Source organism: Capricornis sumatraensis, chromosome 4 (assembly GCF_032405125.1).
Source record: "Capricornis sumatraensis isolate serow.1 chromosome 4, serow.2, whole genome shotgun sequence".
Taxonomy (NCBI): domain Eukaryota; kingdom Metazoa; phylum Chordata; class Mammalia; order Artiodactyla; family Bovidae; genus Capricornis; species Capricornis sumatraensis.
In genome coordinates, this window is record NC_091072.1 from 145,298,267 (window position 1) to 145,321,954 (window position 23,688).

Consider the following 23,688-nt stretch of genomic DNA (forward strand, 5'->3'; position numbering starts at 1 on the left):
AATGCAAGTGTCTCCGGGGGAAAACAAAACAAAACTAGCTTTTCAGGTTCTTTTTTTAATTAAAAAAAAAACCACATAAACAAAACCCATACAAACAGTAATTATAGTGGAACATGAGAAATTATAATAATCTTTAAGCTTACATTTTGGGTGTATATCCATCTATGTGTATGTATGTGTACATACACAAATATATACATACAGATATCAATACATATTATATTACAGAAATCACCTACATAGTCATATTATACAAACTGTTTTTTTAACATGATATTCTCACTGGAAAATATTTAGATGTATGAAAAAAATTAGTTCTTTAAAATAATAACATGACTATTGCAAAATAGCTAAAGATATAAGAATTAAAACAATTACTCACTAATTCTACATTCCAGAGTTAAATATATTTACTCATTTAGAAGCTAAGTAGTATTCTATTATATAGCAGTACCATAAGGTATTTAACAGTTGCCTTATTATAGATGTTTAGCTAATTTCCTACAGCTGTATATAATGCTGCAGCAAATATCTTGTATACGTCAAATAATTTCTTGACCTTTTTACTTTTCTCAATTTCTAGAAGAGATTCTAAGCCTTCCCTAACTCTCTCACTTTCAGTACTTTGACCGCTCTACCCCTGATCCTCAAATTTCATATACCTAAAAAAAAAGTGAAAAAGGATTGCAAAAAGAAACATAACAAAACCTGTAACACAAGTAAGAAACATCTGATGCCAAATTATCTGTGTGTGGGAGAATGAATCAATGTTTCAAAGAGGAGAGAAAAATACAATTTTAATTCTGGATGTTGGAAGAGAGGAAAGGAAGAGAAGGCTCAGCTGGAACTGACTGCCTTTAATTACAATGAAAGGAATGACTTTTAATTCTGACAGCTCAGTGAGATAGAAGAATCATTTGGATTTTGAATTTGTTAATTTAAGTCCTGATTTTGCATTTTACTAATAATTTGAACTCAGACACAATCTATGGCTCTATTTCAGCTTTCTCATCTGTAAAATAGGCTTAATAATAGTGCCTTATGGGATTGGGAAGAATTAAATGTGATAATACATGCATAGCTCAATCAATGCCTGGCACATTGTAAATATATAAAATACAGTATTATATATTTAACCAGAAGAGGAAAAAAAACTTTAATATCTAAATATGAAATGTAGTGATCAAGCTGTAATCCTGAGTATTCTTTTTATTTTTTGAGCAATTAAAATATTTCACGGATAATATTGTTTTCTCCTTATTTAACAGAAAGTAGAGTAGTTTGAGAAAAGTTCAAGAGGCTAGATGATGAAACACATAAGAATTTGCAGAAGAATTTGCAGAAGAATAACATGAGTTCAAGAGGAAAAATGGAGGTAGTCATATGGTGGTGTTTTCTGTCTTTGGGTGGGGATTATTCTGTTAAGGGCAGAGGATATGAACATTCTCTACTGTGATCCGGATAAGATATGTTATAGAATTGCCGAGTGAACTGAACAATATTCTTTACACATTTATGTACAGTGGTTTAAAAAGCATTTCCACGTAAATGAGATCATTAGCTTCTTGCAGGAGCCTTATTGGGTGGGTAAGGCGAGTATAAGGACCTCCTCTTCGCCGCCCAGGATGCCATAGAACTTGGCCTTGCACAAGTTTAGATTCTCCTAGATTTTCCGATGTTTGGTCCAGAGTTTCCTCGGTTGTACGGTCATTGATCACCTTCTACATTCAGTCGTTCAACAAGCATTTACTGAACTCTGGGATGGTATCAGTGTAATATACTAACTTCGGCCCAATCCCATACCCCTTTAAAAGCTATTCAGGGAAAAAAGGAAACCTATCAAAGGCATTCCTGGGAAAACCTATGTTCATCTATGTATGGAAAGCAATGAACTAAAAAAAAAAGAAAAATCAGTATGGCAGAATTAGCGTGGAACTGAAATTGACAGTTCCTGCGGCGCAAACGAGGGACTCTCCCGACAGACAGCAGTGGGTGTCGTCTCAGGCGGATGGCGAGCTGCACGGGATCCAGTGGCGGCCGGAGGGGCGCGCGTCCTCAGGGCCGCGGGCGGCGCGCGTCGGTTCCCCCCGGGAGCTTGGGGGGCGGCGGCGCGGCTCACCGGGCGCAGCGCACCCAAGGCTCTGCGCCGCCCGCTCCTCCTTAACCCGCGCGGGGAGGCGGCGGCGGCGGCGGCCCGGCGGGCGGGGGCGGGGGAGGGGCGCCGAGCGCGGCGCGGAGGCCGGGGAGGAGCCGGGGCCTGCAGCGGAGCCGCGCCGAGCCCGAGCCCCGGCCGAGCCCTGACACCTTTCGTCCGCCGCCTGGCTCCCCGGGGGAGTCCGGACTGGCCGGAGCCCGAGCGGCGGCGGCGCGAGGAGTTCCACGCGCCGGCGGGAGCAGAGCGGACGCGAACGGGACGAGAGGAGGCGCGGCCGCCGCAGGGACGCGCGTCCAGAGCCGCGGCCTCCCGGCCCCGGCTGCCCAGGCCAGCTCCGGGAGAGCGGGGAGCAAGCAAACCCCACCCTCGGTGGCGCCCCGGGAGCGGAGGCGGGAGGGGGACGGGAGAAGACCCTTCGCGCCCTGGCGAGGGACCGAGGAGACCCCGCTAGGGGGCGAGTCTTTCCTTCCTAGAGGCGAGGAGGATCCCCGCACCGTCCCGGGAATGGAGCCCCCAAAGTAGAGGGGTGATCCTTACCGAGGAAGCGAGTGAGCAGCCCCGCGTGCCTCCACTCCTGCAAACACACACTCCGCAGTTCTGGACTTTGGGGGGGGCAGAGAGAAGAGGGGATGCCTCTGGAGTAGGCACCCTGCCGCCCAGTCCGTGCTCACGGGGGCGAGGACTGCTCACGTTCAGAAGCAGAGGACACCCCAGGGAGAGAAGACGACTCGGCTTCCAGCCTTCCAGGAGAGGGGAAGAAGTCCCCCCAACTTCCCTGTACCCGGACGGTGGAACAGGGCAGAGCCCCTCCGCTCCGATCTCCAGCCAACAGAAAGAGCCCTCCACTCCCGACAGATTCAGTTTGGGGGGGAGGGGGACTCCCCCAAGGGGGAGGAGACAACTCCGCGTTGGACGAGGCTCCTCCCCTCCTCCCCAGGGTCGCCGGCCGAGTGTGGGGGGTGTGCCACCTTCCCCAGGTGGGACCTCCTTCTCCTCCCCCTCGCCCTCCCTCCACTCCTCATCCTCGGGGGACCCAGTTCCCCTCCCCAGCTTGGGAGGCTCAGCCAAGAACGGGAAGAGCCACTGAGGATGAGGCTCTGCATCTGCCTTTGAAGAGAGGGGTCCCTCCAACCCCAGACTCCAGTACCAGGTGGTCCCCACCCTCTGCTGCAGCTGACGTGGAGACAGGTTAGTGCTTTCTTTCATCTTTTGTCTTCTTTAGGCACTAGTGGCTGTAGGGGGCCTGAGATGGTGCCTCTTGGGTTTCATTACTGGGATGGCAGAGCAACAACTCAGAGACTCTTCTGGGAAATGTGTTCTGAAGCTACTGGATTCAAACCCTCATCTTGCTGCAGAGGCTATGAGAAATGGGTTTCTTAGTGTTGGGGGGACTGATGGGATGGGGTTCATTGGAGGTCCCTAGGGAAATGTTTGTTTTCATGCCAAGGGCAAGGGACATCAGAAAACCTCTGCATCTCCAGCACTCCATCCATACGGTGTCATGATGAGACACACCCCAACCGGACTGCCACACCACCCTCCATCCTTGGGCCTTGTCACACCGAGAATGGGCTCTCACTGAAGTCATGGTGGCATCTTGTGGCCTGGTCTTGTCTGGGGCTTCCATTGGTATTACATTTTCTTACCTGTAACCCTAGGTCATTTAACGTCCACCAGAGCTGTTCTCTCCAGCCCACAGTGATTACTGCTCCCTTTATAAGAAAAGCAGTCTGTCCACTCACTCTGCTTCCAGCCTCCCCTTATGACATCTCCATTCCTGGCTGGAAGCATAACATCCACAGGGAAAATGGAGATCCCATGTCCCAAGGCAAGAAAAAAGTCTGCAGGGAATGCCAGCTCCTGGGTTGAAGTTTGTCCTTAATGCTGGCTGGGTCCCACTGTCCCAGTGCCCGACACTGCTCCTGTCCTTTGCTGACAGTTCCCCAGAAAAAGGCAGACCCTGGAGAGGAGGAGGGGAGGGGTGATGTTCAGCCTACTTCCAGTCTTCCATGGAAATAAGCTGACTGCCAGGGAGATTTGACCCCCAAGGAATTTCTTTTCAGAAAATCACCTGATAGCTTCATCCTATCTCTTCCTGTTTCATGTGCAAGTTCTGGGTCTCTGGAACCTTGAATGTGTATCTTTCATAGGAAAATAGCAAGAACCATCAAAGCCCAGGATCTTCAGAAAAGGCAAGAAAAAGGTGCCAGGACATCCTTCTGGTGGAGTCTGGGCTGTGGGTTTAATAGCGCTCTGCCTGTCAACCTGGGGTCCCCAGCTAGGTGCCTGTGTTTCTGCCTCACCACTAGGAAATACTTGTCTTCCGTAAGGAGCATTAGACCCCACAGCGAATCCAAGTGAGAGGCTTCATCTTTCTTTTTTTTCTCTCTCTTTCATTTTTATTTATTTATTTGGCTGCTCTGGGGCTTAGTTGCAGCATGTGGGATCTAGTTTCCAGACCAGGGATTCAACCCAGGCCCCGTGTATAGAGAACACAAAGTCTTAGCCATGGGACCACCAGGGAAGTCCCAGGATGCTTCATCTTTTATTTGGGCTTTTATGTTTCCTCCTTTGTCTGGCCATTGGGTGAACTGCCTGGATCTCTAAGTACATCCGCTGTGTCCTGGAAGCTACCTGTTGGTCGTGGTCCATGAGATAGGGTTGTAATCTGGGTTTGTGGGGCTGCGCTGTAAAACAACGTGCGTCTGTTTCTTACTTCACATGGATGTGGCTCTGTCCCCATCATGCGCCCCATGAGGGGTGCAAGGCCAAGTCTACGTGCTTTTCAGAATAGGCTCCAGTTACCGAGAATTGTGTGTTTCTGGTAGGCCGCTTAAAACAGGTGCGCCTGTGCAGGGAAGTGGGGAGAATGCTGGTAAGGATGCCCAGCTGGGAGGACAGGGTTGGCCTGCCCCAGCCAGTGGGAACCCTCTTGAGTGGCTGCAGCCCGATCTCTGGCTGGGACCACTTCTGCTAGGACTGATAGTGTCAGCTCTGACATCTCTGGTCTAATAAGCATGAGGATCCTCAGCTGTTTACTCTAGAACTCCCTCCCCCATTTTTGTTTGAAAAGAACTGGCTCTGGAGAACAGCAGCCTATTTCCCACAAAGCACTTTACCAGATGCCATAAGGCTACTTGTTGAATGGCCCAGAGCCAACGGGACCAGAGCATGTCCAGGTGACCCACTGCCACACAGCCTAAGCGGCCGTGCTGGGACTGAGTCTCCCTGAGTCTCCTTGCCTCCGTGGAATCAGTTAGGGGCAGACAGCTATTGGGCTGGATTAACTATGACTTGGTGCTATTTTCCAGATCACATCTTATGACTCGACCTAGGGCCCTGTGGAAAATAGGAGATGATATTCCCCCATTTCTTCATCCTTGGGAGTTTACTAGTCCTGGCACTGGTCAGTCCTTAGGAGGGTGACACTCTCCGCAAAAGAAAGTTTGAGATTCTGACATCCTGAAAACTGTTGTGAACTCATTGTAGGTTTTCTACTTCTTCCAGGCCTACCTGTATGGTCTGTCCATTTTTCTAATTTTCAGTGTCTGTTATTCTCTCTCTTTTTTCTTATTCAGAAATAGTCATTGCTACACTTATATAACACTCACTAAGTGCTTTAAAAATTTTAACTCAAGGTAATCCTCCCAACAACCCTGTGTATATACAAGTTATCACCTGCATTTTCCAATGAAGAAACTGCAACACAGAGAGGTTAAGTAACTTGCCTGAGGTTGCACAGCCAGTAGGTAGGCTGTGGTGCCAGGACTGAAACCCAGACAGTCGGGCTGGTAATCAGCAAGGTGGCAAACTTAGCCACTGCTCTGTTAGTTTCTGCATTAGGTTCAGAGCCGAAAGTTATCATTCCTTAATGTCTGACCTTGGCACTGTACAGAGAACAATGACTGGCCTTTCAGAGAAAATGGGAAGAAAACTGTGCCTGTTTCTGGGGTCTTACACGTCTCACCTGGGATCAGTCTTCCCCTCCACCAGAATGGCTTTCTGTTTTTCTCTCTCTCCCAGTAGTGTAGTCTTCATTAGACGTTCCATGGATGTGATGGAGCCTGCCCTTTGGCTGCCTTTCCCAGTTTCTATGGGTATTTCCTTTCAGTCTTCCAGCTTGCAGAGAAGAATGCAGCCTGACTCAGGTTCTGCCCCAGCCCTGTGGCACAAGGCCCACCTGGAGAGAGAGGTCTGGGTAACTGGGTTGGTTGGACTGAGAAATGGAAGTACCTTTTGGGTACCTTTCTAATAATAGCCCCAAACACTAGCCTGGTGCCATTATTTTGGGGGAATGTGGAATGTACGGCAGCCACCAGCTCTTTAAGCTTCATTCATGTCCCTCTAGGAATGAAGCTTTGACAGTGTTTATGATGGCGTCCCTTTTATTGAAGACGGAAACTGAGGCAGGAAGGCTTCAGGGAGCAAGGGGTGGTTAGGGAGACTCAGCGCGTAGGTGTCAAGGTTCATAATAGAACCAGGGAACCTCATTCTCTGAGGTTCTACACGCTGGGCTGCCCTTCAAGAATAGGGAAGTGCTGGGGGTAAGGAAGTGGGATGGGTTTAGGGAGAATGGTGCTGAGAAATCAGGAGGATCTTTTGCTGTAAGTGGCTTGTAGCTGGTAAGATTGGAAGATATTTTGAGTGCTGGGGCGGTAGCTGGAGGGCTGGCTGGGAGGGTGCTGGAGAAAGGTTAAATTTAACCTCAGTGTCCTAACCTGGTGCTGGGGAAAGGCTAGGGAAGGGCACAGAACCAGCAAAAGGGTGAGGGCACTTCCCTTTACGGAATTCACAGTGATTGGCACCTGCCAAGTGGGTTCTGTAAACTGCTTTGATTGTATTCTCCTGTCCCTCCCTAGCCAGTGTTGGGAGGGTTGCAAATGAAATGTCCCCTGAAAGCTTCTGTGTTCTTTCCTTCTATTATTTTTATTTCTGGCTGGGCAGGGTCTTCACTGCTTTGCGCGGGCTTTTTCTCCAGTTGCATTGAGTGGAGGCTACTCTTGGTTACAGAGGCATGCCACCGGGCTCTCACTGCAGTGGCCCCTCCTGTCGCGGAGCACTGGCTGCAGTAGTTGCGGCTCACAGGCTCTAGAATGAGGGCTCAGTAGTTGTGGTTCATGGACCCAGCTGCTCTGTGGCATGTGGAATCTCTTCCCAGATCAGGGATCGAACCTGTGTCCCCAGTGGTGGCAGGTAGACTCTTATCCACTGTGCTTCCAGGGAAGCCCCTGCTGTGTTCGTAAGGTGAAACTTCCCAGGATCTTTAGCAGGAGATAATAGGGTAAAATTTCCTTAGAAACCCAGGAGAACCCTGGTCATTGTGAACCTACTCATTGCCATGTTCCCGTTCAGCTGGGCTAACATAGCTCCGGAACCAGATGGCTGTGGAATGCACCCTTCTTTACCCCAGTAGCTGCTCTGCTCTGCCTTAGTAAGTTGGGAGCTCTGAGGCTTCCTGGAATGATTCAGTGTCCCTGTTAGTCTCCAAGTTTCCACGGTTTTAGGGCAAAATGGTGGTGGTGGGATGGGAAAGGAGGATGGTGAGGAGAGGAGCTAAGGATAAAGGGGAATCCCCTTCGCGATGCTATTTATAAACCTGGGTTGCTGTTGGGTCTCACGCTGCCCAGGCCCCTGAGGCACTAAGGTGTTTCCTTGAGTACAGAGTGGGCGGAGTTGATGTGTTGCTGGTGAGGAGCTCCAGGACGTGCACACGCATGCAAAGACTGTGTGGGTGGGGAACTGAGAGATTAGGGGATGAGTGAGCATGCTGACCCTTGGGAGAAAGTCTCCAGGCCAGGGGAGTTATGAACTAGGAGAGTGAGCCGATAGCCCCAGGCAGGAGACTGGGCCCACGCCTGCGATTGAGCTTCTAACTACAGTGTGTGGATTTGCGTGTAGTTGTATGTAACGCTGGTGCACATTATGTGAGTGTGGATTTAGGCATGACACACCCAATATGTTTTCTGTCCAGGATTCTGAGACTTGTTAGCCTTGGCTCCTCAAGAGTGATTACCCCTTCAGCAGGGGTCGGAGGAAGGAACCCTAGCTGGAACCTGGCCAACAGTACAGTCACAAGGTGGTTCGGCAGCAATCATGGTGGTGGGGGGGCTGGGCGGGCAGGGCGCTTCCCAGGAGGGCTTCCCTGGTGGCTCAGTGGTAAAGAATCTGCCTGCCAGTGCAGGAGAGGCGGTTGGATTCCTGCGTCGGGAGTTTCCCTGGTGGAGGAAATGGCAACCCTCTCCAGTATTCTTGCCAGGAGAATCCCATGGACAGAGGACCCTGGTGGGCTATACAGTCCATGGGGTCGCAAAGAGTCAGACGCGACTTAGCGATGGAGCATGCAGGCACGATTGATGTATGTTTGTATGTCTGGGCGGGGTTGGGAGGGGTAAGGGGATGGGGTGGGGAGGTGAGGGGGTAGGGGAAGGGGGGTGGGACAGAGTGGGGGTGGTGGTGGAGTGAGGTGGGGGTGGTGCTGGCTTCCACCCTAGGGAAGTGCCAATGGCTACCACGTGGATCATGCCACTCTTTCCAGCCCCTGCAATGCAAATCTCACCCACTGTCCTTCACCTTCCCCCACCCAGACGTCACTCCGGCTGCACCCCTCCGCTTGAGAGAGCGCCCAGGCCTCGTGGGTGGCGGCAGGGCGTGCAGACAGCCGGCGTGGGCGGGTTGGCCGCGCCAGGAGTTTGCATGGAGGTGCCGCGAGCGTGCGTGCCTGGCCGGGAAGGCAAGAGAGAGGAGGAGGAGGCGGCAGAAGGGGAGCCAGCCCTGAGCCCCAGAGTGGCTATTTTTAGCTGCCTATCTGATTGTTACCGGTGTGCGCACAGCTGGGTGTCTCCCTGGCTCGGTGCAGGCCGAGCGGTGGGAGGGCCTCGCCAGTGACTTCTTCCTGGTGTCGCCGTCTGTGGGCGGGAACTCCGAGGGGGCGGTGCTTTAAAGGTGCGAGGGCAGCCGTGCTCCCGCCCTCCGGCCCGTGCCCTCTGTGTTGTGAGTCGGTGCCCCGTGGGTAACGTATGCCGCGTATCTCCTTGTGGTGTCTGGTCATGGGCCGCTGTCTGTCTGCCATCCCTGTTTGGCTGGCTGTCATACTTCTGTACCTAATAGTCTTCGTATGCACATGGATGTGGGATCCAAGGGCGAGCACTAGGGATGGAACTAATGCGAAATACCTTTGAAAGTGTTGATGTGTGCTTCTTTAGGGTATACTTGTGTTTACTCTGATTGTTTTTCTTTACACGTTCGATCGTGCTGTCTCTCTGTGGATGCTGAACGTAAATATAACAGGTGACACATAATTGGAGAATAGACTTTGGCGGGTTTTACCTGCTAAGTGGTTTTTTAAGAAATCAATTCGACACAGGTGTTTTTGTTTTTTAAAGATTTATTTATTTTATTTTTTGACTGTGCTGGGTCTTCGTTTCTGCACTCAGGCTTTCTCTAGTTTCCGTGCACGAGCTGCCGAGGACTGACTGGCTCTAGCTTCAGTAATCGCAGCGTGTGTGCGCAGTTGTTGTGACTGCAGGTTCCAGAGTGCAGGCTTAATAGTTGTGCCGCATGGGCTTAGTTGCTCTGCTGCCTGTGGGATCTTCCCAGATCAGGGATTGAACCAGTCTCCTGTGCATTGTAAAGCGGATTCTTAACCACTGAACCACCAGCAAAGCCCTCCACGAAGCTTTAAAATATTATGTTGCAGGGCTTTAAGTAAGGAGAATTGAGGCACAGCTCGACTTGCTGGGTGGTTTGATCTCCCTTTTCGTCCTGCGTGAAGCAAGAGGCTTCGGCCATGTTCCATGCGAAGTTGCAGGATAAGTGCCAGTCTGTCATCTGGCAGGGGATTGGTGACGTATGAGGGTTCTGCGAACCTGGTTATCTTGTGAGTGGAGTCTTCTATAGGAATTAGAGTAAGAAGAAACTGTCCTTCCCCGAAAGCCCTAAGATTTGGTATTACTTGCCACGGGTAACACTTGTCTATTTTATTTACCTCTTCTCTGCAGAATCCAAAAATACCATGGCTTCTGACCTAGAGAGCAGCCTCACCTCCATAGACTGGCTCCCCCAGCTGACTCTCCGGGCCACCATCGAGAAGCTGGGAAGCGCTTCTCAGGCTGGGCCTCCTGGTGGGAGCCGCAAATGTCCACCAGGCTCCCCCACAGATCCGAACGCCACGCTGAGCAAAGACGAGGCTGCCGTTCACCAGGACGGTAAACCCCGGTACAGCTACGCCACCCTCATCACGTATGCCATCAACTCCTCTCCAGCCAAGAAGATGACCCTCAGTGAGATTTACCGCTGGATCTGTGACAACTTCCCCTATTACAAGAATGCAGGCATTGGTTGGAAGGTGGGACAGCTTCTATGCCCTGAGATGGTTCTTAGCCTCGACAACACTTTCCTCTACTTTTGTGTCTTCCTGTAACCTGGTCCACTTCACTCTGAGCTGTCTCAGAGATGTGTGAACTTAAAAATCTCAAATCTCCCATCCCTTACTTTTTTTTTTTTTTTCCAGAGTTGAACAACTTTCATAAGGTGTATCTGGGAAATTCCAGTGATACCGAACCTCTGAGTATAGTTACGGTATGGCAGGATGCTGATGCTCACCATACTGTCTTTGAAAAACAAAATTATTTATTTGGCTGTGCCAGGTCTTAGTTGCGCCATGTGAACGCTTAGTGATGGTATGCAACATTTAGTTCCCTGACCAGGGATTGAACCCAGGCCCCCTGCATTGGGAGCACAGAGTCTTAGCCACTGGGCCACCAGGGAAGTCCCTCATCCTACCCTCTTGTCCCTTGGTTTATTTCACAGATATTTATTGCCATTCTGCTCTGTTGAAGTCACATGCAAGGCATGGCATCTCTCCATCCTACCTAGAGCTTGAACCTCATCTGGTTTGCAGAGCTTCATTGCACACAGTCATTATCTTTTTAAAAACTATGTACCAAGGAAAAAAAATAATGTAATTAGGTCCTTCCCCAGCAGCTCATCCACCAAGCAAGGAAGGAGAGGATAAGTGGTTTGGCTGGAGATGAAGGAAAAAGGGGCCTCCTCTTCCACGCATGGAAGGAAGGCTGATGTTCTCAGTCCTTGGGAGCAATCACTCACTTGCCAGTTGTTGAGTAGAAACGGGGATTTAATGTAGCTGTGTCACTCTGTAAATCATCAGCTCACATACAAGCCAGATGGTGAGCTGGAAACTGTTGAAAACATTCAGTTTTTCCTTTATAAATATGTTCCTGCTAGCTGCCACAGCCCCCACCAACTTCACCCAAGGCATGTATATTTCTTTCCTCCAAATGTGATCATTCCCTGGGCTCTTGAGAAGACAAAAAGGTGAATTGTACCTGGTTTCACTTATAATTTATATTTTGTTATCATTTACATCATTACATCATCAGTTTTGTATTTTTTTTTTCATGACTGTGCCACTGTAGCTTATGTGATCTCAGTTCCTCGACTAGGGATCGAACCTGTGCCCTTGGCAGTGAAAGCTCGGAGTCCTAACCACTGGACCTCCAGGGAATTCCCACATCATTAATTTTAAAACGTTCTTTTACTATTGATAGAATGAATTAAGGAGCTGAGCACATGTGATTCTTTTTTAATTGACATATAGTTGCTATACAATATTATTAAGTTAAGGTGTACAGTATAGTGATTCACAGTTTTAAAGGTTATACTTTCATTTATAGTTAATATAAAATCTGTGTTTATTCTCCATATTGTATCAATGCAATATATCCTTGCAGCTGATTTTATATATAATAGTTTGTACCTCTTAATCCCCTACCTGTGTATTGCCTCTACTTCCTTCCCTCTCCTCACTGGTAACCACTGGTTTGTTCTCTATATTTGTGAGTCTGCTGCTTTTTTTTGTTGTATTTACTAGTTTGTTCTATTTTTTAGATAGCATGGGTAAATGATATCATATAGTTTGTCTTTCTCTGTCTGACTTATTTCACTATAATGCCCTCCAGATCGGTCCATATTGCTGCAAATGGCAAAATTTTCACTCTTTTTAATGGCCGAGCAGTATTCCACTGTGTATATATGTGTATATATGTATATGCCATGTATTTATATGCCACATCTTCTTTATCCATTCAACTGTGGATGGGCACTTAGGTTTGTGCAAATGTGATTTTGAGGCATTTATATAGCTGTTGTCAGTTGGGTGTGATTTGGGTGGAAAGATTGAGAAAACTATATATAATCAGCTCTCTAGAAGCACCAGGTAGTCAAATCTACAGCAGTTATCTCTCATCGATTTAATTGCTTTCTCTTATCTCATTGCTCTTGCTATCTGATAGGCGATTTCCTCCATCAGTATGGTTATGAGGTGCTCAGTTTACCCTGACACTTGGACTTTAGCGTGTGTTATTTCCCTTTGTGTCCTTTTGTGAACTATTGGAAAATTTCCTGCTTTGCATGATACTCAAATCTAACTTGCTTCTCTGCTTCCTCAGAATTCAATTCGGCACAATCTTTCTCTCAACAAGTGTTTCCGGAAGGTGCCCAGACCACGGGATGACCCTGGAAAGGTGAGATTCAGCTGTAATTGGAGAGGGGAGGACCAGGAAGGAAAGGAGAGTAGCTGACAGCTCAGAGTCCTGTGGCTGTTTTAATTACCCAGAAGAGGAAATTGTATTAATTAGAGAAGCAGCTTTATTTTTCTCTCAGAGGAAGAGCTTGGTTATCAAACTTATGGGTCCTCACAAGAATGAATGACTAAGGAAAGCTGTGAAATTTTTTCCTAATAGAAATATTTATGAAAAAATTGACTTCGATGCCCTCTTTTGGTGTATCAGGCTCTTTCTAGATGTAAAATAAGCTTTGGAGGCATTTTTCTATAGAAAAATCTCATGGTTTTTGTCTTCGAAGGGGAGAAGTGGTAGATCATCCTCTTTGTTGCACAGCCATGGGTGCTAAACTCTCAGAGAGTTTTGCCTTAGATCACAGGGAAGGGGTAGGTTGGTTGGGGCATTTGCAGCTCTTTGAGGTGGATGCTGTATTCTGCATCTTCAGTATGATCAAGACCTGTGTTTGGACCACAGAGGGTACCTCTGACATACTCTGTGAGCTGTTAGGACGGATTTAGTACTCAAATATAGCTGTTACTCTCAGGATTCTATGTGAGTTGCCAGTCATTTTTCTTAATATAGCTCTTATTTTATATGAAGAAATGACAGTCACTCAGTCGTGTCTGACTCTTTGTGACCCCGTGGACTCTGCAAGCCCACCAAGTTTCTCTGTCTATGGAGTTCTCCAGGCAAGAATACTGGAATGGGTAGCCATTCCCTTCTCCGGGGGATCTTGCCGACTCGGGGATCAAACCTATGCCTTCTGCATTGCAGGAGGATTCGTTACCATTTTATGGTAGCGCCTATTTTATATGAAGCCAGGGAAGCCCTATTTTATATGAAAATCCTTTCAAATGTCTACTTTTCCAGTGGGCGGTATTTCCATATTTAATGATTTTTCTCCTCTCCGGCGGTGGGCTCTTCTAGGGCTCTTATTGGACGATTGATACTTGTCCTGACATCTCCCGGAAGAGACGCCACCCTCCAGAGGATGATGTAAGTCTCTACCTCAATGAGATGCCATTTTTGAGCCTGCTGCTCCTCCCATGTCTCCCAGTCATTTCCTAAACGTGGGGCAAAGGTCAGATACCAGGGAGGATGGAACCATGGGTCACGTGGGGAGGTTTAGCATCTGCTTATAGACTGCTCTTTTTTCACAACCCTCAGCTGTCTCAGGATTCACCAGAACAGGAGGCCAGCAAGAGTCCACGGGGAGGGGTTCCAGGGAGTGGAGAAGCCTCACTGCCTCCTGAGGGGAATCCTCAGATACCACTTCAGAGCCCCACATCGATTGCCAGCTATAGCCAGGTAGGAGGTGGAGGTGGCAGGAGGCGTAAGGGATGCATGGATGGGTGGATGGGTGGGTGATTGAATAGATTGATATGTCTGTCAGTTGAAAATTATGTATTGAGTGTCTGCTGTAGCAGGCAGATAAGTTGGGATAGAAGGAGAAAGCAAAAGAAGGAAACAGGGAAGCAGAGAGAGGAAGAGAGCAAAAGGCAGAGAGAAACATTTTAAGAAAGATCAGAAAAATAAAAATGGTGGGAAGACAAGAAAGGGAGCCAAAAAAGGTTCCGAGAAAAGAAAGACGAGCATGGATGCAACACAGGGAAAGGGCAAGAGACTATATCAAGACAGGAATGAGAAAAGGAGAAAAATGATGCTCGTTCATTGAAAGGATGGGAGAGGATGAAAAGGATAGGCAGGAGAGCTTGGCATCCACTTAAGTGTTGTATGGGTCCCTCACATAGGACATGGACCAAGTCTTTCTTGCCTCTTCCTGCAGGGCACAGGGTCTGTGGACGGTGGAGCGGTGGCAGCGGCGGGTCCAGGTCGAGAGAGCACTGAGGGGCCCCCTCCCCTATACAACACCAACCATGACTTCAAATTCTCCTACTCAGAGATCAATTTTCAGGATCTAAGCTGGTCCTTCCGCAACCTCTACAAGTCCATGCTGGAGAAGTCCTCCTCGTCTCAGCACGGTGAGTCTGGGCTGGGGAGGGAAGCTGGGATGTCCTTGTATTTTCCTTTTTTTTAATATTTATTTGGTTGTACCAGGTCCTAGTTGTGGCATGTGAGCTCTTGTTGTGGCATGTGGGGTCTAGTTCCCTGACCAGGCATTGAACCCAGGTCCCCTGCACTGGGAGCGGGGAGTCTTAGCCCATGGACCACCAGGGAAGTCCCTGTCCTTGTATTTTTGAACAGATGGTGACATTCTCTTCTCTCCCTCTTTCCTACGTGTAACGCGAGGAGAGGGTGATCACTGGTCAGGGAAGAAGGTGTGTCATGAGCCAAAACTGTCTGCAGTCAGATCTCTTCTCACTTAGTGCTGAAGGACAGCTGTCTCAAGAGGCAGTGGGCTGGCTCCTTAGCTGCAGTAAGTGAGCTGGAGGATCCCCCTTCTAGAACTAAGGGCTGTGATTTAATGGCTGCTCCAAGTCATTATGAGGATGGCCACTAGGGGACAGCAGTTTCTTTTTTTTTAAAGGATCTCTGCGTTTGATTGTGAGAACAACTTCATTTTTAAAAATTTTAATATATTTATGTTAATTTGGGGGCTTTCTAGATGTTTCAGTGGTAAAGAAACTGCCTGCTGAACAGGAGACTTGGGTTCGATTCCTGGGTTGGGAAGATCCCCCGGAAAAGGAAATGGCAACCCACTCCAGTATTCTTGCCTGGAGAATCCTCATGGACAGAGGAGCCTGGTGGGCTACAGTCCAGGGGGGTCGCAAAGTGTCAGACACGACCGACCGACTAAGCACAGCACATGTATCTGATGTCTGAGGTCTTTGGAAACTATGATTCCTTAATCAGTATCCTTGAAAAACAGCATAAAAAAGATGCATGTTGACATTTGGCTAAAATTTCAGCAGTTGTCCTGCTGTCAAGACCCTCCCTCTGTCTGTTGGTTATACCTGCCCAGGGGCTGGAGGGGGCCAGGGCTGGAGGGGACCCTGCTGTCCAGACTGGCCTTACCCTTCGTCGGCTGCCTTTTCTGGGTCTGAGGTCTCGGGTCTCAACCCCGTGGAAATCCTGACCCACTTTGCCTCCCCCACCCCCACCCCGCCGCAGGCTTCTCGTCTCTCCTGGGGGACCTGCCGCCCTCCAACAACTACTACGTGTATCAGCAGCAACAGCAGCCGCAGCCGCCACCCCCGCAGTCACAGCCGCAGGCACCCGCCCAGGGCACCTCTGCTGTCGGGGGTGCGCCGCCACTGCACACCCCCAGCCCCGACGGCTGTACCCCACCTGGGGGGAAGCCAGCGGGGTCCGAGGGCTACGGGCCGCACCAGGTGATGGCCATGCACCCGCCCCCGCTGCAGCACGGAGGCTACCACGCCCATCAGCACCACCCCCATTCCCACCCCGCCCAGCAGCCGCCGCCACAGCAACAGGCACAAGGCCAGGCACCCATCAACAGCACTGGCTTTGGTGAGTAAGCGAGGTGCGCAGACCCCCCTAAGGACTGCCAGTTCTGACCTTCCTGTTCTGACTCTGGAAGGAGATGGGATTGGTTAGGAAATTAACAGCGGGTCTTTTATTTGTTTCCGAAGCTACTGGTATTTGGGATCTTCGTTCTCCCAGGAGGGATCGAACCTGCCCCGCCCTGCATTGGAAGGGCAGTCTTAACCACTGGACCACCAGGAAAGTCCCAATAGTGGCTCTTTAAGCCTTACTCTCCCACCAGAGCTCCTGTGGGCAACAGAAGTTGCAAATTGGAGCTCTATATTAAGAGAATTTTTAGACAAATTTGGATTGTTTTACTTCTTCTCTTGTCTTTGAGCTGGGCTGTTTGTAATTAAAGCATCAATAGCTCGGTTTGTCCTAAATCTCCAGGGAGGGAGAGTCCAAAGTTATCTTGGTAATGTAACTTGCATCTTGTAGATGCAAGAATCTTGCATTCATAACTCAGTCTGCTGTCAGTTGGTGGCTGTCTCGCCTCTCACTCTGTCTTATTTCCCCATCCCCTTCCTCTTCACAGCCTTTCCTCCAGACTGGTGCTCCAATATCGATTCCTTAAAGGAAAGCTTTAAGATGGTGAACCGGCTCAACTGGTCCAGCATTGAGCAGTCACAGTTCTCAGGTTGGTGACTGAGTGATGGTGCCTGAAATAAGAAAAAGCAAAACAAAACAGAAGAACCGGTGGTGCCTGGGCGAGGTGGGGGGCGGGGGGGCTGGTTGAGGGATGCAGTGTAAGTGGAAAAACCCAATGGAAACTGGAACCAGAGGGGATGGTTAAGTGAAGCTTGTGTGCTCGGTCATGTCCAACTCTTTGTGACCACTTGGACTATAGCCCTCCAAGCTCTTCTGTTCATGTAATTTTCCAGGCAAGAATACTGGAGTGGGTTGCCATTTCCTTCTCCAAGTAAAGCTTGAGGATGGAGGATTTCATGTTACACAAGGTGGATAATATTGATACCTTCTTCAAGTTAATCTTTAGTTCAGTCACTCAGTTGTGTTCCACTCTTTGCAACCCCATGGACTGCAGCACGGCAGCTTCCATGTCTCAAACTTACGTCTATCGAGTCGATGATGCCTTCAACCATCTCATCCTCCTGCCTTCAGTCTTTCCCAGCATCAGGGTCTTTTCCAGTGAGTCAGTGCTTCGCATCAGGTGGCCGAAGTGTTGGAGTTTCAACTTCAGCATCAGTCCTTCCAACGAATATTCAGGACTGATTTTCTTTAGGACTGACTGGTTTGATCTCCTTGCAGTCCAAGGGACTCTCAAGAGTCATCTCCAACACCACAGTTCAAAAGCATCAATTCTTCAGTACTCAGCTTTCTTTATGGACCAGTTCTCACATCCATACACGACTACTGGAAAAACCATAGCTTTGACTATACAGACCTTTGTCAGCAAAGTAATGTCTCAGCTTTTTAATATGCTGTCTAGGTTGGTCATAGCTTTTCTTCCAAGGACCAAGTGTCTTTTAATTTCATGGCTGCAGTCATCATCTGTGGTGATTTTAGAGCCCAAGAAAATAAAGTCTCTCACTGTTTCCATTGTTTCCCCATCTATTTGCCATGAAGTGATGGGACCAGATGCCGTGATCTTTATTTTTTGAATGTTGAATTTTAAGCCAGTTTTTTATCTTGATTAATTTTTGCCTTTATTCAAAATGACAGTGGTTTATTCTACTCAGTTTTCTCTCTGGGAGAAGGAGGACTCTATTCAGAAGCCCTGGATCACCATTTTATAGTTTTGCCACCATTTATTGACAGTATGGGGGCTTCCCAGGTGGCACCTGGTAAAGAATCCACCTGCTAATGCAGGAGACATGGGGTTTGGTCCCTGGGTCGTGAAGACCCCTGGAGGAGGAAATGGCAAACCACTCCAGTATTCTTCCCAGGAAAATTCGTGACTGACAATATGACCATGGCTAATTCACTCAGTTACTTTGAAAGTTTTATTCACCAGTAATATGGAAATTATATGAGTTTGATAAGGAAGAAATAGAATGAGAGTTTGAAAATGTAGATGTCAATTATTGGGGGTTGTTGTTTAGTTGCCAAGTCATGTCTGACTCTCTGCAACCACATGGACTGTAGATCTCACCAGACTCCTCTATCCTTGGGGTTTTCCAGGTAAGAATACTCGAGTGGGTTGCCATTTCCTCAGTAGCGCATATAATCAGTGGTGTTGATTGACAGTGTCACTGGAGCAGTGACTTAGGTATAGAACCACTAGGGGTGTTGGGGCTCCAGCAAGGTTAGCATTTTTTTTTTTAATGGACTAGACAGTTTATTTTTTATAATGCCTGTCAAGCAACAGATAAATTCAGAAAGCAAAAATTTAAATTTGAAATCTCACCATTCATTGCAAAAATAACAGGAGTTAGCATTTCTTGCTTCTTTACTGGCAGAGTTGATGGAGAGCCTGCGGCAGGCAGAGCAGAAGAACTGGAGCCTGGACCAGCATCACATCGCCAATCTGTGTGACTCCCTCAACCACTTCCTCACTCAGACTGGTCACGTGCCCCCCCAGGGGGGCTCCCACCGGCCACCCGCCCCCGCCCGCATCGCAGACTCCTGTGCCCTCACCAGTGGCAAGCAGGAGCCGGCCATGAACCAAGGTACCGCACGAAGCCAGTTGCCAAGGAGGTGGAGACTGGATGATGCGAAGGAACGGGGATGAGAAGGGTGGAAGAGAACTGAGAAACATCAGCTTATGTGCACTGATCCAAATGCCAAAGAAATAGACTGTATTTCCTTTTATTTTTATTTTTTTTCCTTTTGGTTGCTCTGAGTCTTGGTTGCTGTGCACAGACTTTTCTCTAGTTGCAGTGAGTGGGCGCTGCTTTCAAGTCGAGGTGTGTGGGCTTCTCACTGTGGTGGCTTCTCCTGATGTGGAGTGCAGGCTCTAGGGCTCACGGGCTTCAGTAGCTGTGGCACATGGGCCTAGCTGCCCCATGGCTTGTGGGATCTTCCCGGAGCAGGGATTGAACCTGTGTCCCCTGCATTAACACGTGGATTCTTAGCCACTGGACTCCAAGGGAAGTCTTCCTTTTAGATCTTGATCTGGGAGGTCAGGGTTACTTAAGAAAAGGGAAGAGAAAGTCCCTGTTCTAAATTGGTGTCTCAGGAAACCCCTCCCTGGATCATATCACATAGGGTCATGATCGGCAAACCAGTGAAGGGAGGGAGAGTCAGTGATTAAGGTTCTGTGTTTATCACCCTGATGATAGCAGTGATATTGCAGGGGCTAGTATCGGGTGCCTTTGCCTTTGTACCCTAAGTGACTAGGACTGAGAGCTTCTGTAGAAAGCACTGATGCCCACAAGAGCTATAAAACAGAGCGGGGAAGGGAGAAAAGCTGAAGGTGATGGGGAGTACGTCACCCTCTCTATCAGACTCTTGCTTCCTTGAGTACAGGGGTCCCACTCACTTAACTCTTGTCTTGCTTTCACAGCAGTGAACTCTTACGTGCACCCTCAAGCCCCCCATCTCTACCCTGGCCCATCACCAATGTACCCACTCCCCACCCAGGACTCAGCAGGATACAGTCGCCCAGGTAAGAGCCAGGAGGCTTGTTTTAAACACCAACGAGTTTGTTTGGCTTTCCTGTGGCTCCGAGCCTGCATTATGAGCCCTTTTGCCTGCGCCTGCCAGAGCTGGTGAGCCCTCCTGGTTCCTGAGACTGAGGGTGGGCCGCCTGCTAGGGAGGTGTATATGTCATGGGAGACAAGAGAAGATCAATGTGCTTTAAAATTAGCCCATGCCTACCGTGATGACAAAAAGTAGAAGCATGATTATAAACAAAAGGTAGACAAGTAGAACATGTATGCCTCACTTCGGAATCTGGATGGAAGATGCACTCAGACAAATGAAATGAACATGTTATATACATGTACCTGCTTGGTGCCCATGTCACTGGACCTCTAGTATCAGGAGTCTGGGATTGAACTATCTCTGTTGGTGGGAGTAGGCGTGGATACCCTAAATTATCATGAATAGTGCAAAATGAACAGATCCTTCACCTGTAAATGCATTTTAGAAAAACTGCTGTTATCATCCTGCCTAACCACAGTGTTTTCAATTTAGGGTGTCTTTGTCCATGTATTCCTTCTTATATACAAATCTCTGTTTTGCTATTTCAAATAGTAGTATATTTTGTATGTTTTTTGATGTTATTATATAGTCTTTGAAAATATAATTTTTTTTTTTTGGCTACTCTACATGGCTTGTGGGATCTTAGTTCCCTGACCAGGGATCAAGCCCCAGGCCCTAGGAAGTGAAACAAGGAGTCCTAACCCCTGGACCACCAGGGCATTCCCCATAAGTATAATTTTTAATGGCTGTTACATTGTACTGCTGTTACATTGTCGCATGACGTAGTTTACTCTAGTTTCTTTCCTGGGACCTCACTGAAGTGGTGGCTGGAGGCAAAAATAACTCTGGGCTGATAAGGACGGTAGTTTCCCCAGACCTTCCCCCTGGTGGTGCTTGGGGTTGACCACCATCCATCGAGATGGACAGATTGGCCTCCCATGCCCTCTCCTCTTAATCTCCTTTTCTCTTTCCACAGCACACCACATGGTCCCTCGGCCACCGGTCCCACCTCCTGGGGCCAGTGAGGAGATCCCAGATGACTTCGATTGGGACTTGATTACCTAGTGCATTTGAGAGCCCGGCCATCAGCCCAGGGCTGGGTGGTGACACAGGGCAGTGGGGGAAGCCCAGCCCCCGCCCACCCTTCTGCCCTTTCCTGTATATAGATATATATCCTTTTTTTTTTCTTTCTCTGCCAGAGAAGCCACCGCAAGATGCTGCCGAAGATAACCCCCTCTTTCCTGCCTCATTCTTCCTCTTCCTTCTTGTTTCTTTTCCTAATTCTTTTATTATTATTCTTATTATATTATTATTATTATTATTGCTTATATGCTGTCTCCAGTCTCCTGTCACCACACCATGGTCCATGTCCACCTCTTGCTAATTTAAAGTCATCTGGCTGGAAGGTGAAGCCATGAGAGCCACAGCGAAAGGTCTCAAATTTTGATTTACCTTTCTCTTTGGCCAGTTCAGTGCTAATCCCACCTGTCAGCCCTGTGTTGTTGTCTGTGGGTATCAGTTCAATCCAGGGCTGAAGAGGCCACATTATCAAGTAGAAGGGATTTAAAATGCTGCTTGGCAGCCATGAATTTGCAGGTTTTACTCAATGGTGCTAATTTTGTCCTCTGAGCTCTTCCTTGTCCCTTTATGTCTCCAATCCTACTTCTGCTGGTCCTCATTCCCCATCAAGGGTAAGAGTGATGGTGGTGGAGATAAAATCCTAGTGGAATAAGAGGTCTGGGTTGAGTAGCGTGGAATGCTGTTGAGGGGTGATGAAATACAAAACAGTCAGAAATTGGGTCTCTGCCATTCTTGTCAAATAAACTGCTATTGACTTATTCCTGGCCTGTGCTCTCTAGGATATAGAGTCAGTCCTAGCCAGAACTCTGCTGCTCTTCAGGGCTTCCCAGGTGGCACAGGGTGGTAAAGAACCCGCCCGCCAAGGCAGGAGATGTGAGTTCCATCTCTGGGCTGGGAAGATCCCCTGGAGGAGGGCACGGCAACCCACTCCAGTATTCTTGCCTGGAGAATCGCATGGGCAGAAGAGCCTGGTGGGCTACAGTCCATAGAGTTGCAGAATTGGACACGACTGAAGCAACTTAGCACAGATGTGCTGCTTCTCTGGTGGAAATGAGGACAACCCTTCAGCATAGGGTCGGCTTTTTGGAGAGGGTTTCTGTTGAACCATTCTGGCTTTTTAAACATCATGTTCTCTGGAAATTAACTGGCTTTTATTTGCATTTACTAGTTATCCTTTCATCCCCTTATCTCATTTGGCAAATATTATTTCATCCTCCTTCAGTTGTCTGCCTAACTCTTCCACCCATCAAATTTTCTTCTCCCGTTTTCTGGGATTCTCAAGAAAGAAGAGTAACCCATGATTCCTTTTAGTCTCACCGTGTCCTCAGGCAAGACTGGAATCTGTTTCCCACGGATCAAAGTAGAACCAAACCTACAGTATGGGTGGCAGGAGGGTGAGAGAGGAAAGGGGAACTGGTGTAGACATGCATAGGGAATATTTCAGTTATTTAACTACGTAGGCAAATGCTTCTCTTGGAATCCAGATCACTGGGCTGAAGCTTCTGCAGTCAGGTTTTTTGAGGGATGAAGGAACTTGGGAGAGGGTAATAAATAACCGCAAACAAAGAGCTCCATGAGCGCCGAGGAAGGACCCCCCCCCCCCCGCCCCCGAAAAAGGTACAGGGGAAACTTACCTCCTTTATCAAGGAGTGGCCATGGTTTATGGCTGCAAAGTACTTAGCGTATATTGGATATTAATTGTTGAATTCTAGTTCTGAGAAGGAAGAACAGTTTCATTTCCGTTTTTATTTTACTGAATGGTCACTTTCTCAAAGCTGTAGGACAAAATGTGCGAAATGGACAAGGCCACTGTCTCTGTGATTTCTGGTGTTTTCCCTGTCCTTTTATTTACCCATGCTTTCTGCTCTCCTGCTTTCCCTCTCATCCTCCCCTTCCTTTCTTCGTAAAGGGTTTTATATTGAGAGTTTGTTGAAGAAGTCCAGTGAGGCTGAAGTCAGGGGGGCAAGAAAGGGCAGTTAACTAAACAGCACTTTATTTCTTTGAAGTTCTTAGTAAGACATGGGGGTATGAGTGGCTTGAACCCCCTGTCGTGTTGGAGGGCAGTTTGTTGGGGTTGAAGTATGGCGTAAGATTTCCCACTGGGGAAAGGAGAATTCCTCTTCCAGGGTGGTGACACGCCTTAGCCCAGTGTCCCCATCTGAGGCGTGTCTTCCTTATCCTTCCAGTCAGGGTGCCTCCTACACACAGCATCCCATCTGTTCTTCCTAAGATCTCCTCTCTTACAAATCATCATGTTTCTCAACCCCTCTTCTACCCAGATCTGCACAAGATTTGCCAGGGTAGACTAAATCAGACATGGAAATGTTTCCTGTGTATATTTCATCTGTGTCTTCTGAAAACGAGAACTCTGGCGGGCAGCCAGTCACTGAAGTTTGGGGCTTGGGCTGGAGATGGGCCGTCAGGCCTTCGGGGCCTTTAGCCCCCCTCTCCGCTAAAACCAGCCTCGCTAAATGGCACAGGACAAACCCAACTCTCTTTGGGCCTCAGTTTCCCCTCCCCTCCCTGAAAGGGAAAGGATGCTCCTTTTTCTTGTCGGTCCAGCATTGCCAGCCTTGAAAGTTTAGTCATTGTTGTCGTCTTGGGTGACGTGTGCAAAACTGCAGGAGCTCACTGCCAAAAGAGGAAATAGAGGAGAGCGTGGGGGAAAGGGACGAAGGAGCAATTCTTTGGTATCCATCCACCCATCCCTGCCTTTCTCTCTTCAACCCCCATGTTTCTGGTTTGGTGAGTCCTTCATACCACCCATAATGCTTTGCATTGGCGCAGGCTGGGAAGGGGGGATATATGGGCTCACAAGTTGTT

The 23,688-nt window shown here is 48.4% G+C and overlaps 1 protein-coding gene across 2 annotated transcripts; it reads left to right on the top strand.

Annotated features, from left to right (window-relative positions):
* The first annotated feature begins 2,813 nt into the window (after positions 1-2,813).
* FOXJ2 (forkhead box J2) lies at positions 2,814-20,910 on the top strand. 2 transcript variants are annotated; one of them, XM_068971301.1, is made up of 11 exons: positions 2,814-3,343; positions 10,153-10,499; positions 12,622-12,696; positions 13,663-13,731; positions 13,903-14,043; positions 14,522-14,717; positions 15,808-16,167; positions 16,718-16,819; positions 18,600-18,809; positions 19,646-19,747; positions 20,762-20,910. In XM_068971301.1, exons 2-11 carry the CDS (start codon positions 10,167-10,169, stop codon positions 20,848-20,850), a joined length of 1,677 nt encoding a protein of 558 aa, XP_068827402.1. In that variant the 5' UTR covers positions 2,814-3,343; positions 10,153-10,166; the 3' UTR covers positions 20,851-20,910. The 2 variants fall into 2 exon arrangements, with proteins under 2 accessions (XP_068827402.1, XP_068827401.1); XM_068971300.1 differs by having other exon boundaries at positions 3,032-3,343; positions 19,649-19,747.
* The last annotated feature ends 2,778 nt before the right edge of the window (positions 20,911-23,688 follow it).

What these genes read in the sequence shown, in the direction of transcription:
- FOXJ2 (XM_068971301.1), top strand. Translation starts at nt 10,167, where the DNA reads ATGGCTTCTGACCTAGAGAGCAGCCTCACCTCCATAGACTGGCTCCCC. An exon ending in CGATTGCCAGCTATAGCCAG is followed by an intron (nt 14,044 to 14,521) that starts GTAGGAGGTGGA and finishes CTCTTCCTGCAG; the next exon opens with GGCACAGGGTCTGTGGACGG. An exon ending in GGAGCCGGCCATGAACCAAG is followed by an intron (nt 18,810 to 19,645) that starts GTACCGCACGAA and finishes TTGCTTTCACAG; the next exon opens with CAGTGAACTCTTACGTGCAC.